The sequence below is a fragment of the Eublepharis macularius genome, chromosome 2, assembly GCF_028583425.1.
Source record: "Eublepharis macularius isolate TG4126 chromosome 2, MPM_Emac_v1.0, whole genome shotgun sequence".
Lineage (NCBI taxonomy): Eukaryota > Metazoa > Chordata > Lepidosauria > Squamata > Eublepharidae > Eublepharis > Eublepharis macularius.
In genome coordinates this window covers 138,426,696-138,440,025 of record NC_072791.1, presented here as the reverse complement: position 1 = coordinate 138,440,025, position 13,330 = coordinate 138,426,696, and the positions used below count along the sequence as shown (strand labels likewise).

At 43.6% G+C, this 13,330-nt stretch overlaps 1 protein-coding gene across 1 annotated transcript in view; it reads left to right on the top strand.

Annotated features, from left to right (window-relative positions):
• Positions 1-11,187, top strand: part of CD151 (CD151 molecule (Raph blood group)) — a 41,665-nt gene extending 30,478 nt beyond the window's left edge. The window contains exons 7-8 of the mRNA XM_054971100.1: positions 3,767-3,853; positions 8,738-11,187. Of these exons, the coding sequence (XP_054827075.1) occupies positions 3,767-3,853; positions 8,738-8,797 (147 nt within the window). The 3' untranslated portion in view covers positions 8,798-11,187. The remainder of the gene's footprint in view (positions 1-3,766; positions 3,854-8,737) is intronic.
• The last annotated feature ends 2,143 nt before the right edge of the window (positions 11,188-13,330 follow it).

The following is a 13,330-nucleotide window of genomic DNA, read 5'->3' as shown; positions in this document are numbered from 1 at the left end:
GTGTGTTCCATTTAGTCTGATTTATCCTGAAGTGCAGCTAATTTCCTAACTTCTCAACATCCCAGCTGGTGCCGGGGAAATAGCTGACAAGATTGGGGAGGTGACATAAACAAAAAGTTCCTTTCAGCAAGATTAATCTCCTAATTTTCAAAAGCGGCTACAGATGAGTCGGATATTTAAGACCAAGATCTCCCCACAGCTTCGAGTCAGTGTGTGTTGCCAGATGATGATGGTGGTGGAGAAACTAGTTTCAGCAGGCTCAGTGAGGGATTAAGGAATATGAAGAGCATGAATAACTTCAGCAACCTAAGCTTGTTTCGGTCAGACCGAGACAGACTAAACCCTATGGCCTCAGGCATAACCACTGTCTGCTGACCCCAGATCTCCCTTTTTTTTTTCTAAAGGGCTCGGGGACAGAAGTGCTGGTGGTGGAGTGGCAGAGAGGCTTTTTTAAAACAAGGAGAGGCTGGTTTCCAAATGGTTAGAAAAACAGTGCTGTTCTCCCATATTTAGGCACTTCTCTCTGAATTGCCTTTGAGCTGGACTGGTTTCTAAGACCACAGCTTTACAGCCCGGAAAATCCACAACAACCATCATTCTCCGGCCGTGAAAGCCTTCGACAATATATTGGTTTCTAATAGGCTGAAAACGTATATGAAAAGAGCAATTTGAGGAGTATCTACATTATGGATTTAAATTCATTTTAATCCTTTCCTTCCCTAAGAAATCCTGAGAATGTAGTTCTGTGAAAAAGTCAATGCCCTTGCCAAATTCTAGTTCCCAGATCTCTTTGGGATTAAGCCATGACAGTTAAGCTGAATTTGTACTGTTGAAATGACCTCAGAAAAAAAAGTTGTTTCCTTATTGAGGGTTGGTTTCTGATGTTATACTGATGCACAGGTACAAATTGCTCACATTTTCTGAATTTCCACATAATAGCATCTCAAGTGAAGACAAGTCTTTGCTTTTGTAATAGGTACAAATGAACCTTAAGTTACCTATCGGGTTGAAGTGCTTCAGGGGCCAGGAAGATGTCATCTTCCCATAGAACTGTACATAGAATCAGAATAGATCAAGATGGGTAGCCGTATTATTTGGTCTGTAGCAGTAGAAAAGAGCAAGAGTCCAGTAGCACCTATAAGACTGACAAAATTTGTGGTAGGGGATGAACTTTTGTGAGTCACGGCTCACTTCTTCAGATACCAGAATCAGAATATTGGATAAGCATGAGAACGGCTTTCGCTGAGGATTTAGTTTACTTTCTGCTTGCTACAGTTACTTTCTGTAGCCCCACAGTAGTAAGAAGAAGATGGGTTTGCTTTAGTAAGGAAAGAATGATAAACTTTTCTTCAAAATTCAGCATTAAATAAGTATTATTAGGAATGTGCAATTTATTCTAGCATTCCACCCCACCCCATCTCTGCTTCAGGCTAACAAAACCAAGAAAGGAGAGGGCATAGTTTGGAAATGTTTTTGTAAACTTGGGTAATGATGCTCTTGTTTTAATGCTGCCACAAAAAGGTAACTAGAGAAGTAGTGAGAACATAGGAGATTTTTTATCAAGTTATTTTTAATAGCTGCTTAAGCAAATATCCAACAAATACTGCCAAGGGTCAGATGAATCTGAGCTGAATTTGAAATGTCAAAATGAACTCCTATTGTCAAAAGATACAGATTGTAAAATGAGCCAGACCCCCCAAAATTTCCGTCACTTGAGGATAATTTGGCACTTTCCTTATTTTCCATTGAGTACCAAGCCAAAACGTTTATTTTTACCCAAGCTTTTAACTAAGGGGGTTCCATCTTTTTAAAGCTTTTTTATGGTATGCCCCTAACCTGAAGACTATTTTATCAGTATCATTTTAGATTGCTCTTTTTGTATTATGTACTTTTTATGCCTTGGCTTTTTTGTACTTAATTATTTATTATATTGACTTGGCTTGTTTTAATTGACTCATTTTTATTGACTTGGTTGGTTTTGTTTTATTGTTGTGAGCCACTTTGAGTAGGTCTAGAGGAGTGGCTCATAAATTTTCTAAATAACAATGCATATAGCATCACAAGGAGGTAATAGGAAGTATTTATTTATTTTTATATCCTAACCTTCCTCCAGGAGACTTAGAGAGGTTCTTAGTGTTTTTTTACTCGCTCTTCACCCCAACTCCACAACTGCCATGAAAACTAGGCACGGGTTATAGAGTAAGTTTCATAGCTAAACTGGGATTTCAACTTGGTCTCCCCAGCTCTTTGTTCATTACACTCTCTCCATTTGTGTGTGTGTTTGTGCAACTTAAGTAAAAACAAACCAAGGCATAAAAGCAGATAATACAAACAGAGCAATTTAAAAAGATATTGATATAATAGTCTGCAGGCAAGGAGCAGGCTATAAAACAGCTTTTAAAAGATGGAAATTCCTTCGTTAAAAGCTTCAGTAAAGAGAAATGTTTTGGCCTGGTACTTAAAGGAAAATAAGGTAAGTGCCAAACTATTCTCAAATGACACCTTCCTCCTCGTGTTCAGCTGTGGCAGCTGCGCTCATCTGAACAGGGCCTGCTGCAGGTGCCATCTTGCACATGGGTAAAATCAACAGCTGCCCATACACAGGCTTTCTATGTGGTGGCCCCCACCTTATGGAATGGCCTGCCTGAGGAGGTCATTCAAGAGGGCTTTTTACTCAGATAGAAGGGCTGTACTGCTAGAAAGTGGTGTCAAAGAGATGCATCTGTAAAGGTATAGGGAGGGATTATAGATTTTACTACTATTGCTGTAACTATGGTCCTACATTGTTTAATATGTCAGTCTTAGAATTAATTATGCCCTGTTTCATCATTTCTTCAACTCTGTTTTTTATTCCTGCTAGTTTTAAATCTTTGTAAATATGCATGTATGGACTCCATTACAATGTTAATTGAAATGTCTTTGAAACCGACTGTGCTGACTCACAATATATATAATCTGCCATAAATCTCAGTGAGAAAGATGGACTATAAATAACATAATTTTTAAAAATAAAATACACATCACTGACACATGGCTTGAACTTTAAAACCATGAGCCATCCATACACATGCCCCCTTCCTTGGAGTACAGCCCTAGTATGAAGAGAGAGATTTCTAATGATGTAGTGACTAGTGTTGGACTCTGAGGGAGGAGACCTGAAGTTCACTGGGTGTTCTTGGGCCAGTTACTGTGTCTCAACCTCACCTACCTCAGTGGGTTATTGTGAGTTTAAAATGGGGGGAGGGGGAGGAAAGGGACCAGGTAGGCCATCCTACACTGCATCCACACATTGTTGGATAGCAGTCATTTGCAAATGGATTGACTTGTCCACGACACCATAATACAACAATAGCACAATATCCAATGATATGCAGCCTTAAGCTCCTTGGAGGAAGGTCAGCATACATATGTAATAATCTGGAAATTGAGTCTTGTGGTATCAAACCATTCATTTAAAAATGCTTGGATCACAAACAAGCCCCATGGGCTTTTCCACGATGAAGACAGGCCATGACTTGCCTTTTCAGACTTGGTACTCCACTTGATCTATTCTGGGTTAAAAGGAGTTTACTGATACAACAAAGCCTTGAGCCGCTCACTTTGGTTGGATTGCACAGAAGGTCTCTGTTTAAGATTCATGTTGAGGTTGATGAAATTCTTGCAAAGGCTTTGTTCGTGTGTGTGTGTGTGTGTGTCTTGGATGATCTTAATATAAAACAGCACAAGACAATGTGTTAGAAATTCAGTCCTTTTCCCCCCCCCCCAGGGCGGCTGCATCACTAAACTGGAAAACTTCATCCAGGAACATCTGAAAATTATTGGAGCAGTAGGAATTGGCATTGCTTGTGTACAGGTATGCACTGGTATTATGGAAGATTGAATTGTGTAAGTATAGGCTTGGGAAACCAGGCTCCATTTCCTCCATTCCTCTATATGGTGATAGTCAGCAACTGACAGCCTCTAAGCAAAATCTGGTCAATGTATGCCCATTACTGAAAACTTCTAAAGACCAAAACATATGGGCAGTAAGCCACAGAAAGTGAAGAGGCACCTCTTCATCCCTCTACCAGTCAGTCACCTTGAAAGATTCATACTTTGAAAGAAGCAGAGGCTAGGGAAAAGGGATTGGAGGTAGAGGACAGCCTGTTGTCCCCAGATAAACTGTCAGACTGTTTGAGCTGCCAACTACTCTGGAATGAAATAGGAAGGAAGCCAGTCAGTTTCCTTTCCTTTGCCTACAAATTACAGCTTTGCAGTACTGAAGAGAAAATAAGAAAAAATACTGCATTGGTTAACTGTGCTGCTTAGGCAATGAGTACCACAGAGTTCTAGAGGCTACTTAGGACTGTAGTCCACCTGTGTGCTCTACAGACAGTCCTTTGGTTGTAGAAAGCACATGGTTAAACAAGGTACCAGCTCTGACCTTAGTTTATTGTAATGCTGTAATAGGTTAAGCTGTCTTCTCACATTACGGTATGATCATCTGGGAATGTTCCAATTCATGCACAAATTTTTCTGAAATAATGTGAATATCTACATCATGTGGATAAAGGAGAATATAGCTAGTGGTCATCATATATTCCTAGAGGCAACAGCATAAAAAACTAAAATCTAAACCTATACCTTTAAAAAAAAAAAAAGCACAGGGCCAGTTCAAGAGTGAGGGGTGGGGGCAAGGCAAAAACACAGTGGCAAAGCTGGAGAAAGAAGGTCACAACTTTATGGGTTAGAGCAGAAGGGAGAATTGGTGTAGCATAGGGTGCAGATCCAAGCATTGGCTGGCCCTCCTGCTAGCCGATGACTCCTTTACCTCTCATCCCACCAGCTGGGGGGAGGCACCATGGAATGATCGAAGGTGAGATTCCACATAGGTATAAACCTAAGCATGGTTCCTCTGTTACCTGGGAGCAGGCATGCCCTGACAGCCCCTGAGCTGGGCTTGTCCTTACCAGGCCTTCCCTGAGGGTCCCTTCCGGTGAACCCCCTTTATGGGAGAAACAGAGCATGCAAGCAGTGTTTCCCCCCAAAGGGTCTGTGCCCAATGCCAAAACCACCACAAGAGCCCCCAAACAGCTCCTGGGAATGGTTAGAGCTGCAGCTAACCATTCAATTCATCCCGGATGTTCTGCAGCCAAATTTCCTATCTCCAGCTGGACAGGTGAATCTGGTTGGGATGGAACAAGGCCTCCAGCTGAAAAAAAGATGTGTGTGATGAATAATCAAGCTGCCAGCTGCCTCAATAAATCGACCCTCCCAGGGGACGAGGCCCTGCACCACAACCGGCACTCAAAAAATGTCTGACCATAGAATGCTCAGTCCAGGAAACTGTCCCAACCATGTCCCAAAGTCTGCCAGAATTGATCACAGCAGGTCCAGCCCAATTCTCCCCAAAATGAATCACGACTGCATCTGGAGTCCCCCACCAATCTGCAAGCTGGAGAAAGGAAGGAAGAAATGAGTCCTAATGCATCCCCCTCATGCCAAACCACTGCAAGAAAACAGCATCTAGAAGTCCCAGGTCCAGGCCCCAACCAAAATCCTCCATGTAGCATGCCACCTAATGCACGATGCTGTGCCAGAAGATCCATACCTGTCTGCGCTGCCCTGGAGGAACTGAAAAGGAGGTGGATTAATAAGAGGAGGATATGTCCAGGCACACCCTGGAGCTCAGGGACATGTCTATGCAGGGCTCCATGGCTGTCCAACATGCACAAATCCTATATACGGCTGGAGGGTGGCCCATTCTAGGAATGGGCTGAAAGCCTTGAAGGCTGCACAGACTACAGAGCATCCCATGGGCATGGCCTTGTCAACATACCAGCAGTAAGCCTCACAGGCAGAAGTTGCTGGGGTGTATTGGCAGCAGCTGGGCCAACTGCACATCACATTTCACCATAAGGGCCCTGCACCGCAAACCCTGACCAGGCGCATGGCATGATCAAAGGATGCATACTGCCTGGAGCAGAATGCTGGGGGAATGGAATCATTAATGGATGAGCCACAGAGATAGGAGATGTGGTAGATAAGGCAGTATTCCCTTGGGGCCTTCCTATGGGCCATCCCCGGGGGAAACCTGCAGGTTTGGGAGAGGTGGGGGAGAGAAAGGGGCCCGCTATTTGCCCACCCACCGGTTCCTTGGAGATTTTCATGGTCACGACCTCTGGCAATTCCATGGCAATCTTGAGGTCCCCTGAGATAGTGGATCGTGAAGGGGTTGCGGAAGCTGCTACTGAACTCTTCCCATAGGTAGTCAGCTGCTTGTTTGTTGGGACAGGGATCCAGGATGGGGCGGAGGAACTCCCTCCAAATGGATATTTTCCCTGGGCGAGGGGCTGGGCCACGACTCTGGTGGACTCTCCCTCCTTACAGGTGCCATTAGCGGAGGGTCAAGACACCTGAAAGGGCTACTGGCCCCCATTGTTCCTGGGGCATGAGGGGGACAGCCATCACAGGTGTCATTGAACCTGCACCTGGGGTGTTGGCACCTGCCTTGGTTGTACTCCCAATAGGTGCCCTGGCTGCACTCCTGCCAGCTGCCCCGCCTCCTTACCTTAGGAGGGGACCTGCCCCACCAGCCACAAGTAGAGGTTCTGGTTAATAAGATCCCAGTGAGTCCTAGCACTGTGCAAAGGATGCTTACAGAACCCTTCATTGTATTTGATGGCTGCCCCCTGCTTCATGAGGGCCCGTGCCCACAAGATGTTGATCAGGTAGTTGGATAGGTGCCAGCACTGCTCTGGGTAGGCAGCCTGGACCACTCCCATAAAGACAATGTATCCCCCCATCTAGTTGGTGAATGTCCGCTCAGCCTCCTCACCTTTTCCCATGATTTGTCCTTTTTGGAAGGGGGGATGAGACTTCCCATTCTCCACATCTGGAGACAAGAGGGTAAAAACATTGACATAGTGCCCATCAAAGATCCTGTTCCACACTTTGTGGGGCAAATGAATCCCTGGGGAGGGTCATCATCCGCATAGGAATCGGGGAGTGAAGGGATGGCCCCCTGCCCCTCCTGAGGCCAGACAGCTTCGAGGCCTGAAAAACCTGCCCAACTGCTGGCCCTCTGTCAGGAAGCCCAGGCTGGGAGTCCAGGAACATTGGCCGCCTCTCCCTAGGAATCCTCCTCCAAATCCTCCCCTTCCTCGGAGAACTCGCTTGACAATTCCCTGGTGTCTGAGCTGTCTTCACAGTGAGAAGATCTCTGGGCCTTGCGCGTCTTGTGGCTCTGCTTCCCCTCCTGCCGTGGCTCCCAGCACCGCTGCTGGGAGAGGATCTGTGCCCTTCCTTTCTTACTCCCTCGGCTGGAGCAGTTCAAACCTTTGGCTCCCACGTGGCCCGCAGGGGCTGCTGGGAGCTGGCCAGTCCAGGCATGGCAGCAGCCCTTGCCCCACATCCCACTGCTGTGGCTCACAAATGACAGCCCCTGGTGAGTTCTGGGGCCTTGGCTTGTGGCATGCTGGCAGTCTGGAAGGAGAGGCTGCTCTTTTCCTGTTTCCAAAAACAGGAAAATAGGCTGTTAGACATAAGGCTGTTTATAAACCTTGAGAGAGAAAGGGGATGCATCCTCTGTGTCTCTTGTCATTAAGCCTGATGAAGAAATCTCTCTTTAGATGTGGGTAGGTAGTTCTTGATTCTAAATTTCACTGTAAAAATGAGAAGTTTTTGTTCATTATTTTAAGCTCATGGAATTTCCTTAAAAGGGTTTAAACCAAAGTCCTAATAAGTGAAGTGCTATTTTATGATGTAGGGGAGGGCAATTCTGAATGTTTGTTGTTGCTTGCCCTGGATACAGATGACTCAGTAAAATGATGTCTGTTCTCTTTGCAAATACACTGGTGGTGTGTGGTATAGTCAGAATGCAACCTCTGCTGGTGAAGTATTGCAACAGCAACTCGGATGGAACACACTGTGACATCACTTGAGAGATTTTATTAAGTTTACTTCTGAGCAACACTAGATCTCATCACAGTGGCTAATAATAATATCAAGGAAGAAGCTCAATGCCTGTGTCTCCCTTCCCCATTTGTAAATCATTCCTCTTCCTTTTTTAAATGAAAGGTGCCGTAATAACACCACAGAAATAAGCCCAGGAGCTGTGTAGTCCTCCCATTTCTGTGTTTTTAGAAATTGCAGAATGCAATTTACTTAGGCCTGGGGTATGTACAGTGGGGTTGAATCTATTATTTCCCCCTTTTATTTATTTGACTGATTTAAAACAATTATCTACCTGCCTTTTACCAGAGCATCTCAGGACCCAGTTCAGACAATGCCTGTTAACTGTTGTAGGAAGGAATGCCCCACTTCTGATATCTCTGTTGTCTTGTTACAGGCTAATTGCCTCATCTGCTCAGGTTCTCCTTTCCCTCCATTGCAGGTGTATGCCTACAGGGACTCTGCTCTTTCAGGCAGGGATTATGAGCATCCAGTGTGGACCTTGCACAAAAAAAGTGCAACAAAGTACAGAACAAAAGGTTTGCAGTGCATGATTTGCACTGATCCTAAGGTCAATCTCCAGTTAAAAGAATCAAGTGATAGGAAAGATCTCTGTCTAAGACACTGAAGAGTTACTTCCAAGCAGTGTAGACAGTACTAAACAAGATGGACCAAAGCTTTGATTATGTGTAAATCAACTTCATATATCCAGTTTCTGCACTGGCTTGAGTGTGTTGGCTTGAAATACAACCTAATCCATCCATGTCTGTCTGTCGTCTTATTTTTATTCTGTTTTGCTTTCTAGATATTTGGGATGATCTTCACTTGCTGCTTGTACAGAAGCTTGAAATCAGAACCTTACTAGGAACCATCTACCTGCTCAACTCCCACCACCCTCCAGCTCACCACTTACCCTCTGCCTAGCAGCATAAAAACATCAACTTGGCAAGGATTTCTGCTGCTTAATGAAATTATTCTTGGTGCCTCTGGTAGTTCTCTGTGATGCAGCTGAGAAAACCCAGGAATATCTCAGTCCCTTTTTGTGGTCCAAAGTAATGTAGTTGCAGATTTTTCTTCTGCAAAAAATCTCAACTTGTTAACAACCAGGTCTGCTATGCAATCTGAAAGAGAGTTCATCAAAGCTGTTGGGGGCCCAGTGCTCCAATAGTTTCCTCTCAGCTCTTTTAATCACCAAGATGGTTCTCTCTGAGGGGATAACAACTAGCCACAACAATGCATGATGTGTGTGCAGATCAGGAGCTAAATTCCCTCCTCCTGTACCCCAGAAGAATGGGCTCTCTGGACATGCAGAGGTTCTGACGGCAGCTGTATCTCATCCAAGAGGATCACTGTCTGGGTACTCTCTCCTCTTGTTTGCCTTATGGATGGACTAGGTTACCAATATTAATCTGCTGCTTCTTCCCTAGCGCCTCTCTCCCTAGGCAGGAGGCCCTTCTGAAGAAGAGAGAAGCCTTGTGCCTTTAAAACCAGGTGTTGGAGGACATTATGTTTCCTAATTTGAAGCCATGGGCTCTTTTCAGGGCTTTCAGTTAAAATGGGTTCCAGTAGCCAGAATGCTGTCAAAATAACTTCATCTCTGGAAAGGAGCAGGCCCCTTTCATATGAATTAGCTTCTGTCTCTGAATTACCCTTCATTTCGTGGGAGAGGAAATGCATTACTAGTTTTGTATCAATCCTCACAGTTTCCTTAACCATTGGACACTGTCCAGCTGGATGAAATCCAGAGCCCATCACTTGCATGCTCTCATTGATTTCCAAGTATGCTCAATAAAAAAGTTGGATTAAGAAAATTGGCAGGGAGGCAGTAAGTGAATTGAAGAGCCTGGTATCTCTTTGTATCTGCAGCTACTCCATCGTCTTAGAGAATGGTGGTTGTCCTAGCTGTGTTTTCCAGTTCTGGCTTTGCTAGCCTGCCCAACATTTATAGAGGGGTTCATCAAAAGTTTGTAACGGGCCACATCCCCTTCTAAGGTTTCTTTAGCTTCTCTGTTTATGGCCTAAGCCTGAGTATGCCTTTCTCATTTCACACGTTAGTCTATAGTAGTGTGTCTCCTGTGATGGATTTCAATCATGGTCATCTTCAGTTTACACTTTCCCTCATTACTCTTTCATATATCTAATGTGTCAGTGCAGCATCTGCCCTATAGTCATGGCAGAATAAAGGGCAAGGGCTATATCTCACTGGTAGACCACATGCCCTTCATGCATTAGGTCCTAAGTTCAATCTCCAGTTAAAAGAATCAAGTGATAAGAAAGATCTTTGCCTAAGACACTGAAGAGTTAGTTCCAGGCAGCACAGACAGTACCAAGTTAGATGGACCAATGGTTTGATTCTGTATAAATCAGTTTCACACATCCAGTTTCTGTACTGGCACATAGCTTCTGATAAAGCTTTTGCAGTGCATTTGCCTAGACTTAAAATGTTTTTTTGCTGTCTTCCTTTCGCAGTTCTGGTGCCACAAGAGATCATACTGCTTAAGGCATTTGGTTTTGTCTCTGATGGCTACCCCCATACAATTCCCACCATAACTTCAAAGATGGTCATGTATTCCCGAATAACAAATTCCCAAATAACTTTCAAAGTGGTTAATATTGAGGTTTCCCAGCTAAAGTAGAGATTGAAGAACATGTGTCTTGTTTGTTTAAAAAATCCTTCTTGAATTATAGCCATATCCAGCCATTTGCGGATTCTGAAAAAAATTAACAATCCTCACTTTCCTAAAATTTCCACCTAGCTAGTTCCTGAGAGATGGCAGGATGAAACGTCTCCTTGGCTTCAGCCAGGAAGTTCCAGGGTGCTGCTATTTCCAGACAGCAGCTGAAGAGGTTGAAGTGTGTGTGTGGGGGACGGGGACGGGTGGTGCCTGTACCATCAATATGTGAAAATGTTCATGCAGCAGAAAGATTTTGCACTGTTCTAAGTACACGTGGAAAAATATCTAAACTACGACAAGGACAAGTTACTAAGCTCTTGTGTCATATAGTTAACTTTATTCCCTGGAAAACTATTAACCAAAAAGAAATTATTGATCACAGTTGCTTGAAATACTACTTCAGTCTACCAAAGTATACATATGTATGGTTTGCTTTCTCTTCCTGGAAGCAGTATTGTGCCATGGTAAGAGAGACGCAGGTATGCTAGTCAGCAATTTCTGTCTGCTCTTCAGTTTTCCTCAAATAACAGTGTTTTAATCTCAATTTATGTTGCTGGCTAATAAAGCTAATGTGTGTCTATTTTGTCTTACGTAATTTTGAAGAAGTAACATAGGCAGCAGAGAAGTTAAAAGCCCCATCTTTGTCAACAAGGTCATAGTGGGAGAAGTTGTCACTCCTCTTCCAAAGTTTCATGCTTCCCAGATTTTTCTTACCCCATCTGCAAATGTTTCTGTTTCTGTGGTGAGTAGGTCATGGTCTAAACCATTCCATCATAGAACCATTCAGACCAGCAATCTGAAATTGTTTGTTTGTTGGGGGAGGGGCTGCTGTTGGGAAAGATCTGCTGGTATGCCTGTGCATAATGTATGGGCACAAAATCTCCTGCCTCTAAGAAGATCAGCAAGATAAGGAGTCTCATTGAGAACTCTTTTCTTTTTTTCTTTTTTACAACAGACTGGGCACCCCCTCTTCCTGTAATGTGGCTGATAACATATGACTATCATGTTACTTCATGTCCCATGCTGTCATCTGTGAGTGAAAAATGGAAACTAGACTTTGGAAAACTTGGATACAACTGGTATCAGCATCTGAGCTTCAGAAGTTTTTGCATTTCAGAAATTTAGCTCAATAACTAAGCCTTGCCTCCAACCCTGGATTAGTTGGCTGTTTGAGGGTATAACTATAATCCATCTCTGCTTAAAAACATTTTTAATTTTAAAAAATACTGTTGGAGCAATCAAGCAGGGAAGGACAAAGACTTTTCAATTATTTTTAAAAACCTCATAGTGATATGGCAAACTATCCATTCTGCACCCTACGTCTTAAAAGGAGAGAAAGTCACAGAAAAAGGGAGGGGCAGAAAGGAATAGAAGAATGGGTCAGGTGGTTAGGTGGGAAATGTATGATAGTATGGGTACAGTACAATCTATTGTGTTAGGGTACTTTGAATTCCATTTACTGAAAAATGTCTGGAAGCTTACCAAGCCAGTTCATTAGAGTATAGAGTCCCACATCTATGCCGTTAAAAAAAATCTTTAGTGCAACTTCTGCCAATTCTCTACAGCTGAACAACTTGAAATTTCCAGTGCTGCAATGCAATTATTTTGGCAATTGAGGCAAACAGCTCCAAGGATCCTTTTGTCCAAGGGCCCCTACAGTGGGATGTATTCAAATATAATACGATTGAAGAAAAAAACAATAGAAGCAGAAAGGACCAAGCTGACCTGACATTCAACTTCCCTTCAAAACATGTTTGGATAGAAACAATGCCAAAGGAAGCATACAAGGTTCTTGTTACCTGCTCACTCGTGCTATAGACACTGTCCAATCAGAGCTTGGCAGAATCAAATAGTCACATTCCACATAGCAAGATGGTACTCTCTACAGAAAGGAAAGCAAAAAAATGTATTTAGTACCAAGGACAATTATACTTCTGCAATCAAAATATAAGATGATTAAAAAGTGCTTTTGTAGTAAATTCTAATGTGCAGTCTGAACACTAGGTGGTACCTGAACATACATTGATTTGTGTATCTAATTTTCTCGGTGGGTACTTAAATTGGGATATTGGGGCCATGGACAGAGCGTTCCACAAACCTGAGAAATGCTCCAGATTGACAGAAAAATCTGAAATATAAAAAGAAGGGGTTAACTCCCCAGTGGCTTAAAATAAAAGGGGACCTGTAGCTTTAACAATTAGATGCCGTTACTGGCCATTGCTAAGTCAAAGCAATATTGCCAGCCCTCAGGCCTTGGTTCCTGTTACTAAAAGGCATGGGGCAGGGGCAGGGCCCTTGCCAGGGCTGTTTTGTCTTTTGAGGAAGAACACATCGGAGCCAGTTCTGGCAGCAACCACCAGGTGACTTGCATGAATTACCCAGACCTGGCTGATTGCTTTTGTTCCAAGAACAGCCACCTCGCAAGAGCCAATAGGATGCAGTGGTTAGAATTTCAGACAGGATATGGGAGACCCAGGTTGGAATCCACTCTGCCATAGAGGCTCACTGGGTAACTTTGGACCATGCACACACAACCTAACCTACTTCATAGGGTTGTTAGGATAAAACGGAGGAGAGGAGAATGATGTAAGCTGCTGTAGGTTCCCATTGTGGAGAAGATTGGATTATAGATGAAGTAAATAAATTGTCAATATGGCTGAAGATGAGCAGATAAAAGGTTGGTAAGTTAGTGAGTGGGAAGATCAGAAAGAAGCCGGGGAAGT